Source organism: Chelonoidis abingdonii, chromosome 4 (genome assembly GCF_003597395.2).
Source record: "Chelonoidis abingdonii isolate Lonesome George chromosome 4, CheloAbing_2.0, whole genome shotgun sequence".
NCBI classification, from domain to species: domain Eukaryota; kingdom Metazoa; phylum Chordata; order Testudines; family Testudinidae; genus Chelonoidis; species Chelonoidis abingdonii.
This window is the reverse complement of record NC_133772.1, coordinates 155618851-155630898: the sequence shown is the minus strand read 5'-3', so window position 1 is coordinate 155630898 and position 12048 is coordinate 155618851. Positions and strand designations below refer to the sequence as shown.

Genomic DNA, 12048 nt, shown 5'->3' with positions numbered 1-12048 from the left:
TAATGCCATTTACAATTGGCCCATCGCCTGTCTGGACCCCAGTACAACTATGGTCTAGTGGGAAAAATGCTACTGGCGCGTCCAGTGCTCGTCACTGGTCCCAAGTCCCTATCCCAGGTCCCTGTCTGGACCACGTGTTCATTTAATCCCGTGGTTACAAGTACCCCTCCACCCGAGTTTCATGGCACTACTCCACCTGGCAGCTTCTATGTTCCAGGTTGAGGTAGCTTGGCAGGCATGGACCCTAACTCCCGGCCGATACATCTTAGCCCCCCCATCTCACCAACCGTTATGCATTGAAGTAAAATATGATCCCTGGGTTGTGTCTGACGGGGGCACCTCACCATCCCCTAGGGCGGGAGTTCTTTGTTCCACATGTAATCACTTTAATGTGCAGTTACTGCCCCCCTCCTGCTCTGCACAAGAATGCAAAGTGCAGGGCGTTCTTTTGGCTGCCCAGCATGTTGCTAATGCCCACTCTGCCAACAAGCAAGTTGTTTTAGGTATCGATTCTCAATTTTATTTAGATATTTTAATTGAGCAAGCCTCTCCCTCAGCTTTTGTTGAAATGTGGGGCCAAATTTTTACCCTAATTCGTAAATTCTCTCACTCTTGGTTCGTTACGCACTGTCCCTCTCATTGACCAGACTCTAACCCCTTGCATTCCAGTCTTGATCAGAGAATGAGAGAGGTCTCCCAAGTTCATATGGCAGATCATGACCTACAGGCCGACCCGCTGTTGCGCTGGCTCCACGAAGAATGGGGACACTTACCACCCACAAAATTGTAAGGCCTGTTATCTGGCTTTTCTAACCAAAAGCCTGACGTTAGCCGTAGTCAGTGCGAGCTCATTGTACAGTCCTGCTTGCAGTGTGTGCAGGTAAAAGCTATGAATCGTCCCCGATATGAGCGCTTTGCATACGCTGCAGAACACTTTGCCCCAGGTAGTACGTGGCAAATTGACTTAATAGGACCCCTGCCAGGTGCTCGTCGTTTTCCAAAAGCCTTAGTTACTGTCGATCTGGGGTCTCGACAAACCTTTTGTGTCCCTCTTACTAAAACCAATGCTGCTTCTGTCTCTGTGGCTCTTAAGCAAACAGCAGCTGCATGGGGCACTCCAACCGAAGTCCAAGCAGATGGTAGGCCACCATTTACCAGCAAAAGCATTGAACAGCTCATTTTTGGATGGGGGGCTTCCCTTCACATCCATACTAAATATCATCCTCAAAGCAATGGTGTGGTGGAGCGAAAAATCGCAGTCCTTAAGACTATGTTGCGAACAGCAAACCCCACCCCTGATTTTAAAAACTGGAGCTCATTTTTACCCCAGGTACTTATCGCACTCAACAAAAGTTACTCTCGCTGGCCTCACATTTTACCTACACCTAAGCCGCCTTGGTCCCCCATGTTTAACACCGGCCAACTGGTTTGGCTTACAGAACCCCAAGCCTCTGGCCATTGAGAACCTATAAAAGCCATCATACTCCGGGCCAGCAAGTACCCTAACACCTACTTAGTGGCTACTAGTGCCCCCGGTGACAAGCTAGTTCATCATAACTGGCTCAGCAAACGAAGTTCTTAATAAACAGACTAATGCCCCTGAGCAGGGCTCGTATTATTCTGTTTTACAGGTTATACTGCTCTCCTTCACAACGTCTTTGCCCACGGAGCCCTCAGGAGAAGGTGGACTACAAACTTGGTTCGCCGCCTACTGGGTGCAGGAGGTCAGCAGAAACCAGTCCCTGTCAGCGCTGAGTCCAGAAGATCACCTTGTTTGCTCCACTCAGTTCTCACCTAAATATCCATTACCCTTTCAATTTGTACCAATAGTTTATAATTTTTCTTCATTTAATATATCTAGTGTAAATTGTTCCTCCTGGTAGCTGCATAGCTGTACTCTTAGCGTCTTTACCTAGGGCATGTATTTTGGCAGTATACAGGGATCTGGCTCAATGTGCTAGATTGTATCTGTAATATGAATCCTAGTTAATTAAACGCTACACCAAGTTATTATAATTCCACAGTGTTTGCTAGCCAAGTTATACTCCTTAGTTTCCCTACGTTTCCAGAGTGCTCTTTAGCCCACACATACATCTAGACTGGCAGTGCCGTATTATTCATTTTGTGACTCCAATGAAAATCAAGCTTAATTTTGATTTTTAATAGTGCTGGTCACCAAACTATTTATATATGCTGGCTGTGATTACACTACCCTCTGCTCCATCTTTGGTTGTGACCCTGAAAAGGAGTGATCCAAATGTCCATTTCATAACCCAATCTGTTGTAAGACATTGTGTCACAAATGTAGCTAGAGACCCAGCTCCTTTCCCAGTTGTATAATTAGCGTAGGAGCTTGGTGTGCATGAATTTTGCTTTTGCATTTCACTGTAACTGGCTGACTCACACACTTTGACAAAATGCTCTTGGTCAGACATGTGGGCCACAGGGGTGCCATTTTAGATTTTGGTGAGGGAGGGGGCAACATTAACCATGATTCTAGGGGCTACTTAGGCACCTGAAAATTCTATTTTTTCAGATAATAACTTGGAAATTAGCTGATAGGCCTCTGTATCTAATTCCCATATATATATATATATATATATATATATATATATATATGAAGATTAAATAAATATTAGACCACTCAGCTCTAATACTAACATGTTCTCATATCTTGTGTCAAGTCACTTAAGGGACATTGGTTAGGTTTAAAATTTTAATGTGTATTCTTTGTTACTGACTCTTGAACACAACAGTTGAAACAACTGTAGAAAAATCTAGATGACTCTCTATCACTTTTTTGCAGTTCATCAAGCCTGGAATAGACCATTTAACTTTGAAAACAGTCTACTAGGGCAAGGCCCCATGAGTTTATCCTGCACGGGGGAGGTGTCGGGAGGGAAGGCAGTCAGCCTCCCTCAGCCAGTGCACACTGCCTGGGGCTCCAGCAGCAATTTAAAGGGGCCTAGGCCTCCGACCAGGAGCCTAAGACCCCTTTAAATCATTGGCTCTGGGGCAGCTGCCCTTTTTCTCCCCCCATCAGCATCCCTCGGCCGGGGGAGGGCACAAGGGGCAATGACATTAGCGGCAGCGCTTTCAGGAGGGTCATTTGCCATGGCAGCACTTTAACATTGGCTGGGTATGGGGTGGTACCAGCTTCTGACCAGTACGCCGTGCTGGCCCACTTCCCCCCCCACTGGTGCCCCTGGTGGGCCACTTCTTGTGACTGAGCCTCCACCCCCAGCCCGCGCAGGTGCGGCGGACAAGGTGCGGAGGGGGCGGGTCCGAGCCCGCCTGGCCCCGCCCCCCCGCAGGTGCGGCGGACAAGGCGCGGAGGGGGCGGGTCCAAGCCCGCCTGGCCCCGCCCCCCTTAGATAAGGCGGCTGGCGGTGGCGGTGGCGGTGTCGAGTCGAGGATGAAGCGCCGCAATCAGCGAGGGGTCGCGCCGCCGCCTGGGCCCCCGGGGGAGGGTCCCGTGGCCCGGGCTGGAGATTCCCCTGCGGGCTCCCCGCGGCCCAGGTGGTAAGTCCCGCTCCGCTGGGGGAGGGGCCGACTCTCCTCTTCTCCCCCCTGCTGCCGTGCGCCTCGTGTGGGGAGTGTCTCCCCCCACCCATGTGCACCTCCGGGGGGTCTCCTCTTCTTCCAGCCCTGTTCGGCCCCTGCCCGCCCCCGCCCCCCCGTCCGTGCTCCAAGTGAAGTGATGCCAAGTGTGTAGCCTCTGAACCTCTCCCGGCTGGCAGGGGAGGGCTGCTTGGGGGTGCCTGGGGGATCCCTGCTTCTTCCCCCCCCCCCCCGTGAAGGAATGGGGGTGGGGAGTGGTGATGCACTGCTACTGCTTATTGGCCCACGAGGGGGTGGGGGGAGTGAAGAGTTGCCCCAAGCTCTGTCTGCATCTCGGTCACTGTCCCCACTGGGCTGTGTTGTGAGGCATCGGGAGTGGCTGGGCTCACTTTACCCGGCCCCTCGGTGGGGACAGTGACCTGGATGCAGGGAGCCTGGCCTTGCTCCCTGCTCCCCAGCCTCCTGGGTGCCTGTAGGAGCAGTGTTGGGGGGGTGCCAGCAGCTTTGCCAGGTGCTCCTTGTGCCCAAGTCAGCTTCCCCATATGGGTGTAGGAAGTGAGTGTTGGGGCTGGGGTGACCAGATGTCCTGATTTTTATAGGGACAGCCCTGATAGTCAGGGCTTTGTCTGATATAGGTGCCTATTACCCCTTGTCCTGATCTCTCACACTTGCTGTCTAGTCACCCTATTGGGGGTGCAGGAGGGAGAAGGAGACCCCAGGGGCAATGGAAGAGGTGCTGTGCCCATGGGGATAAGGAGTGTTATTTTCCCTAAGTCTGGCCCTGACTAGCTGCATCTGCTGGCGTATGTGAGGGTTGCTTTATGCACAGGTACCTACACTCTTTAATAGTTCAGCTAGCAGTGTATTACACCCACTGCCAGTTCAGTTTTGCTTATTAAAGCAAAAGTGACAGACATATATATGTTACAGTGGTTACAGATTGCTCAGAGGAACATTGCCCATCTGAAAGGAGGGCTAGAGCATGTTTTCTGACCCCAAATAATAACCAATTGCTGCTGGTGTTTACTTAAATTCTGAACATAGACTATGCTAGATACTTCCACTGGGAACTCCAAAGAAGGAATTCAAATTACCACTTTCTTCTGCATCCTTGGGTTAACAGATGTGGAAGAGCTACTAGCTTCTGCTTTCACAACCCTCCTTAGTATTCATCCATTCGGAGCTCTGTTGGCTCTTTTCCATCTACTACAAATTCCATCCTATTTTTCTTAGCTTTCTGCATAAATCACTTCCCACCCTCCCTTTAATTATTGTTTCATCTCTATAGAGATCAGAGTAGGTTGATAAACTCTTATCCAAAATCTAGACACAGTAATGCAAGCGGTCTCATCTAAGATGACTTCATGGTGTCTGTGTTGAGCAATTCTCACAACTGTTCTGAGCTGCCGATGCATCCAGTGTTCTGCTTGTTTTTCTGATGCATGTTGTGCTGACCTTTATTATTTTTGATTAGTCGTTGCCAAGATGTGCTTGGCATCAATAATCATACAAAGTATGGTTTATTCTTCAGGGACTGGGTCAATATAAGCCAGGGAAAGGGGAGAAGTTTCCTAGATTTTCCTGCTCTCTCTTCTAGAGGGCTTGTTAAAACAGACATTCTCACTTTCCATTTCAATGTAAACAAGTCCTCAGTTAGTCATTTTCCTGCCTGTGGTTCTACCCTTTCTAGATTGAATTGCCTTGGGAGTCTATTATGTTGCAGACTTTTCAGGCCAAGAGTTGCCTTGGTTGTGTGGCACCAAGATGTGGAGAGCTGGCCATCCAATCCAGCATTCTGTGTAAATTCACAGGGTATGAAAGTACCTTCTTCTGAGTCATTTATCTGAAAGTCTACAACTATGAATGTCTAGGATCATAAAACCTTAAATCAAAGCAATTCAGTCTATTTTTTCTTTGGTCAAATGTAGTGGCTTGTAACTTCCTGCCTCCTTGGTATCTAGTGCTTGTGAAAAGTGACAAACTGACAGTAAAGGAGACTGAAGTCCCCTTGCCCAGTCACACACCAAATACAACACAAATAGTGGTAGTGTATGGGCTCCCTTGAAGTACTGAGGTCCTGGCAGGCCCTTTATCCCAGTACAGATCTGCTGAATATTTCCATTTTTTATTAAACTATGTGTGGCACGTGTTTCTTGTTTCTATAAAAAGAAAAGCGTTCACAAGCTGAAACAAAAGCATCACCTATATATTACAATTCAGTTCCTATCCAGCTACTTTCTTAAGCAAGTTTTCCCCCATTCCTATCTGAGAGCCATTCCCACTCTAGATGATAAACTCCTTGGTGCCTGGGTGAATTCTGCTCTGGCACCTCAGGGAGGCTGCATGAAGTGAAGGATGGGATAGAAAGAACTTGGCTCTAATGTGACCCAAAATGTCATCGATGCACTTGTATGTTTAGGCCCTAGCCAGGCATCAGCCAATATGATGTTAATTACGATCAATTAATGAAAGTGTAAGTCATTATTAGGGTAGCAATAACTGTTGGCGTCATTCAGCCTACCACGAGGCTGGTCAGAACATTTGCTCAAAGCTTCTGTCTTGTTCTAGGGTGATTGATGTCTCAATTTCTTCTGTAAAAATTCTTCCTCCATCCACAGCATTTACCCCACTTCTGATATCTTTCCTGCCATATTACTTTCCCAGCACTATCCCTTCTTCCTTGACTTTCTTCGTCCGTGTCTCCTCTTATGCACTGACACAAGCTTAGGCTGTCTTGCTTTCTGGAAAATCTGCCGTTTTTTTAGATGTACAGTGAATTTGTACTCCTATTACCTCAACTGTCTTCTACTCTTTGAGCCATTGACTCCAGTTGAACATCTCTAGCTTATGTGAGCTGAAGACACTGGCCCTTTCTACTCAAACATCTAGCTCTCTTCCTCCCTTTCCATAACACTCCACATTAGTGTCTTTTCTTCAATAGGAGCTGTGTTAACAGAGCTCTGTTTTGAAGTTAAAAACTTCCTGTAGCCTGAGAGACATTCATACTCTGCCAATCTAGCTAGGCTCACCTTGGCAAATAGCTAGCTTGCTTTCTGATGTCTGAACATGTTTGGACAGTGCCCTCAAAGACTAGCGCCACATCCAATAGGAACAGCATCTTCTGGGAAGGTTTTGAGTAATTCCTGTTAATGTGGGGCTGGATGTGCGTGGGAAGCCCTTTTACCTGACTCAACAGTTGCATCATGATCCAGCATCATTAGCTTGCAAGACTCCTCATTTCCCCTGTGAACTTTCTCTCCCAACCTGGGACTGTAACTCTGGAAAATCTCTTGTAGCTCTTGGTGTATTCATCCTCTTTTGGGTATTAATACATTTCAGAGGTAGCTTTGTGCTGCACTAACCTAACTGTTAAAGCTGAAGCAATTAATAGGTGCTTCCAGGCTCTCTTCAAAATCTGGGTGTTGCATGCACAGACGTTCTGCAAATGCAGTCAAACAGCTAGAGCAGGAATGCATGTTTGCTCACAGCATGTTCAAATTCTTTCAAAAGAAGAGTGCTTTTTCAAATGGGGGACCCCAGCTCGCTGTGTTGCTGCAGAGTTGCCATCTTTGAGTTGCATGGGAGTACTCAACCCCTGCTCCACCTCACTATTTTCCCCATGGGTGCTCCAGCCTCAGAGCACCCCTGGAGTCAGTGCCTATGCAAGACAGGCTGTGTTTATCCCCATCTGACAGATGGGGGTGGGGCAGGGGGAAATTGCAGCATAGAGAGGATGCATCAACTTGGGGAAATCACTAAGTCTGTGCATTCCTTCTCTAGCTCATCAAACAAGGTTATTCTCTACTTTCACAGCTCTCTGCCATTGGTCCTCACCCTACCTATCATCTGTCATTTGCTATTGAGCTATTAGTGCTTGCCTCTGATTAGCCCATCCTGTTAGCCTGTGCTGCCCAGTCATTAAACTTTCAAATAAGTCCCCTGCTGGTTTCTCCTTGGCTGCCCCTCAAACATGGGAGGAGCTCCCTGTGAACATCAGCAAAGCTACCTCCCTAACCTCCATCAAATTCCTCCTCAAAACTGTCCTATTCTGCAAGGCCTGAAAAACACTTGACTGTTGGGCTACTGGTGTGTTGTGACTGCTACCTATTGCCAATGTTACCCCTGGACGGACACCTTTGAAGTACTGGTACATAGTCAATATTCATATCTTTAGATTCAAAGATGATACAAGATGTCTATATCAGGGGTTGGCAACCTATGGCACGTGTGCCAAAGGTGGCACGCGAGCCAATTTTTTGATGGCACATGGGAAGGCTGAGCCGCTCAGTCCACCACTGCTCTGGGGTTCCTGGTCCCTTGCCAGCTGGGGTCCTGCTGGAGGTCCCACTCAGCTCCCGTTGCTGGCCTGGGTGAAGGAACCCCAGGCTGGCAGTGGGCAGAGCCCCCGCTCTGGAGTTTCAGCTCCTGCCAGCTGGGGTCTAACAGACGCTCAGCCCACCTCTGAAACCCCAGAGCTGAGTGGGTTGACCCGCTCAGCCTGCTGCTGCTCTGGGATTCCAGCTGCTGGCCCTTTCCAGCTGGGGTCCCCACCGCAGCCCCACTCACCTTGCTTCCAGTTGGAGTTCCAGCGCAGGCCCTCTGCCAGACAGGGTCCAGGCTTCCGGCCCTGCTCAGCTCTACCAGCCGCCAGCTCCACTCACCTCAGCTGTGATCTGGGGTTCCAGCCGCTGACCTCCTGCCAGCGAGTTATCAACTGATCATTCGGAAGCCTGTGTGCAGCTTAAAGTATCCAAATACATGCCACCAGACACTGGAAAACTCAGCAAGGAAAAGCAAGGGCAAGGATCACACTAAACTAATCGGATCTGCATTTTAATTTAATTTTAAATCTTCTGAAACATTTTGAAAACCTTGTTTACTTATAACAGTAGTTTGGTTATATATTAGACTTTTAGAGACAACCTAGAAAAGTTAATGTATTACTGGCACGCAAAGCCTTAAATTCGAATATCTAGATGAAGACTCAGTACACCGCTGCTGAAAGATTGCTGCCTCCTCCTTTGATCATACAGCCTCACTCCTTATTGTCCTCTAGGTGCTTTCAAACGGATCAGTTTGTACTAGTACCTTTCCAGGTATCAAAATTGGTCTATAATTCCCTGGGTCTGCTTTGTTCCTCTTTGTAAAGAAGGGTACTACCTTTGCCCTTCTCCAGCCCTCTGGGGCCTTGCCTATCCTTCATGAGTTCTCAAAGGTAATTGCTAGCAGTTCCAAGATTGCTTCAGCTAGTTCCTTAAGTACCCTTGGATCAGGGCTGGGCAAACTACAGCCTGGGGGCTGCATCTGGCCCTTCAGATGTGTTAATCTGTCCCTCAAGCTCCTGTCAGGGAGCGAGATCCAGGGCTTGCCCCAATCTGGTGCTCCAGATGGGGCATGGTGTTAGGGGCTTGCCCCACTCTGTGCATTTCGTGGCTCCTGGAAGCAGCAGCATGTCTCCTCTACAGCTCCTACAGGTAGGGGCAGCCAGGAGTCTGCATGCTGCCCCTGCCCCAAGCACCCCCCTCCCTACGGCTCCCATTGGCTGGGAACCATGTAGGAGACAGAGTTGGGACATGCTGCTGCTGGGAGCTGCTTGAGGTAAGTGCTGCCTGGAGCCTGCAACCCTGCCCCAGTCCTGATCCCCCTCTTGCTCTCCAAACCCCTCAGTCCCAGCCTGGAGCACCCTTCTGCACCCCCAATCCATCATCCTCAGCCCCACCCCAGAGCCTGCACCCCTTGCTGGAGTGTGTGTGTGTACACACCCACACTGCCCCAGCCTGGAGCCTCTTTTCTGGCCCCACCCCCAAAGCCCACACCCCCTCCTGCACTCCAACCACCAGTTTCATGAGCATTCATGGTGCCCCCCATACAATTTCCATACCCAGATATGGCCCTCGAGCCAAAAAGTTTGCCCACCCCTTCCTTAGATGAATATCAGGCTGTGCTGACTTGAATACATTTAACTTGTGTAAGAGATTCTCTATCATGTCTTTTCCCTAAGTTGGCTTGTCTTCCTTTCCCCCTTGTAGTATTGTGTTGAATATTTGGTCTCCATTAGCATTTTTAGTGAAGACTGAGCAAAGTAGCTATTAAACACCTCAGCCTTCTTGATTTCATTATTTTTTAGCTCTTTCCCTCTAAGTAGAAGACCTATATTCTTTAGAACCCTCCTTAGCCATTCATCCATATTTCCACACTTTGTAGGATTCTCTTTATTTTTTTAGCCATTAAAGGTTTGAACTCTGTGTGCACATTTGTAGTATATCAAAATACTCTGAGCTTGTGAAGGATATGCATGAGCCTGAATGAATCAAGTAGCATTTAATTAACATTTTGTCCTCTCGCCGCATGGTGAGGTGGAAAAACTTAGGTCTGCCCAACTATCTCAGACAGCAAATACTTATTGCATCTTGCCTCCTGGAAAGAAATAAGGCTTAAAAACTGAGTAGCGTGTGCAGTGGAGGTTACTTAATATCGAGGTTTAGAAACTTGACTTCTGAAGCGCCACTGGAAAAGATGTGTTTAAAAAAAGTGAGGACTAGCTTGGTCTGAAAACTCTTAGGCACAGCATGGGGCACTGATGTGCACACACTTTGAAAGGTGATTCTATCCCTGGTATGCTCAGCCTCTGAATATTGTTTACCAGTCTGGGTGGGAAGCTCATGTACCAAATCTCTGGACTTGCAGTTTAGTGTCATGATTAGAATCCTAATGGGAACATTAAAATCAACAACTGTTTAATGAATGCACGCTCTAGTGCACATACTCTTCTTTCCCCTGCCCAATCCAGGGAGAGATACATACAACTGAACCTTGGCCAACCTGAGCTTACCAATTTGCAAAGACTTCCAGAACCTGCCGAAGGCATGCCTGAATTCTCACTGGCTTTTTTGGGATCCAGCTAAAGTTCTAAAAGTGCCCTCATTCAATCCTGAGGCCCAGTGGAAAGAATGCTGGGATAATGCTCATGTCCCAAATACCTGAGTGGCAACCCCACAAAGGAACTTCCATGCTTCAGTGTACCCTGGAGACAGTCATCTGCACTGAACCATTTTAGAATGAGTTGCAGCTGCTGTCTCCTCTTCCAAAAGGTGAGATGACAACACAGTGTGACTGTGGACACCCCTTGCAAACTGTGGACCATGCTGAAAGTCAGTGTCTGCTTTGATCACTTGCCAGTGGCATCCCCGATTTACATCAGTCCACTCCTGAAGCTACCCACCGGTGTACTAATCTGGACTTGGCTAACTGCCCGTTTTGCCTCATGAAGGCTTTAGAAGATTGAACAGGCTGTTGATGAGAATACGGAAATCTCTGGGCACATGCTGCCTTCTCTACGCTGAAGAAGTGCTCCAGCTTGTTCGTGCTCCTCTTGAAGTACCTGAGGATCATTTCTCAGACTTCGCATAGAATACAAAAGATGATTAACTTGAATCTCTGCAGGCAGCGGCACTGCTGAGCAGTACTGCTGCAAATCAAGCAGTTGGTGGGCTTAGGCTTCTAGTGTCTGACAGGGAAGTGACTTCTTTTAAAATAGCTTTTGCAAGAACCTTAACTTCCCCACTGCTGTGGAAGAAAACCCACCCCTGCAAAACTCTAGGTCCCTTTTTTAATTGTGTCCGTAAGCTAGAGACTTGACCCAACCCCACCCCCCTCCATATCCTACATAAAGACTCCTAAACTAACTCTAAATGTTTTCTTAAAGTAATGTATATTAATGGCACTTATTTGTCTTACAGGAGGAGGGCATCCTGGTTATTCAAAACCCTAATTCTGCATCTCTTAATTATTTATGTTTCTGTACCGTTCCTTGTACGTCTCTTTCCTGCGCTGTTGGCCAAGTTTGTCTTTCTCAACATTAGTAAGTATTCCTCCCACTTGTGTGGATAAGAAATGATGTGGCACTCATTGCATTTTTCTCTATTGATTATCAAAGAGCAAAAGGGGCAGCTTGTGAGCAAAAGTGTACATGTTTGCTTTTCTAGTATCAGCTATGCATGAACATGTATCAAGGGCTAAGACTGAAAGTAACTGTTTGGGGGATTCTGGCTAATTTCAAGAGATTTCTGGGATGTGAAATAAAAACCTTATTGTAAACCTGAAGCGGGGTGGTGGTGAGAAGGGCAGATTGACTACCTTTCTGCAGTGCAGCTGGGTTGGTGGGATGAGAAATGCATTGGGGTTGGTGAGTAAGAATAGCAGCTTCAGATGAAGGCAGGGGACAATGAGAGATCCCTCATTGGCCTGACCTTCCTGATGGCATTACGTTTGTTACTCCTGGGGGAATTCTGCACCAAAACATTTAAATTCTGCACACTTTTTTTTAATTCTGCATATTTTGTGTCAAAATAACAATATAATCCACATCCACTCTGAATTAACACTACAAAATTTTTCCTCTGATACTCACCCCTTCTTGTCAACTGCTTAGAATGGGCCACATCCACCTTAATTGAATTGGCTTCATTAGCACTGACCCTCCCACTT

General features: G+C 47.7%; 1 protein-coding gene across 1 annotated transcript in view; it reads left to right on the top strand.

The window, feature by feature from the left end:
* Positions 1 to 3415: 3415 nt before the first annotated feature.
* The window catches only part of ABHD12B (abhydrolase domain containing 12B), a 36443-nt gene continuing 27810 nt past the window's right edge, over positions 3416 to 12048 (top strand). Inside the window, exons 1-2 of the mRNA XM_032775556.2 lie at positions 3416 to 3522; positions 11301 to 11422. Of these exons, the coding sequence (XP_032631447.1) occupies positions 3416 to 3522; positions 11301 to 11422 (229 nt within the window). The remainder of the gene's footprint in view (positions 3523 to 11300; positions 11423 to 12048) is intronic.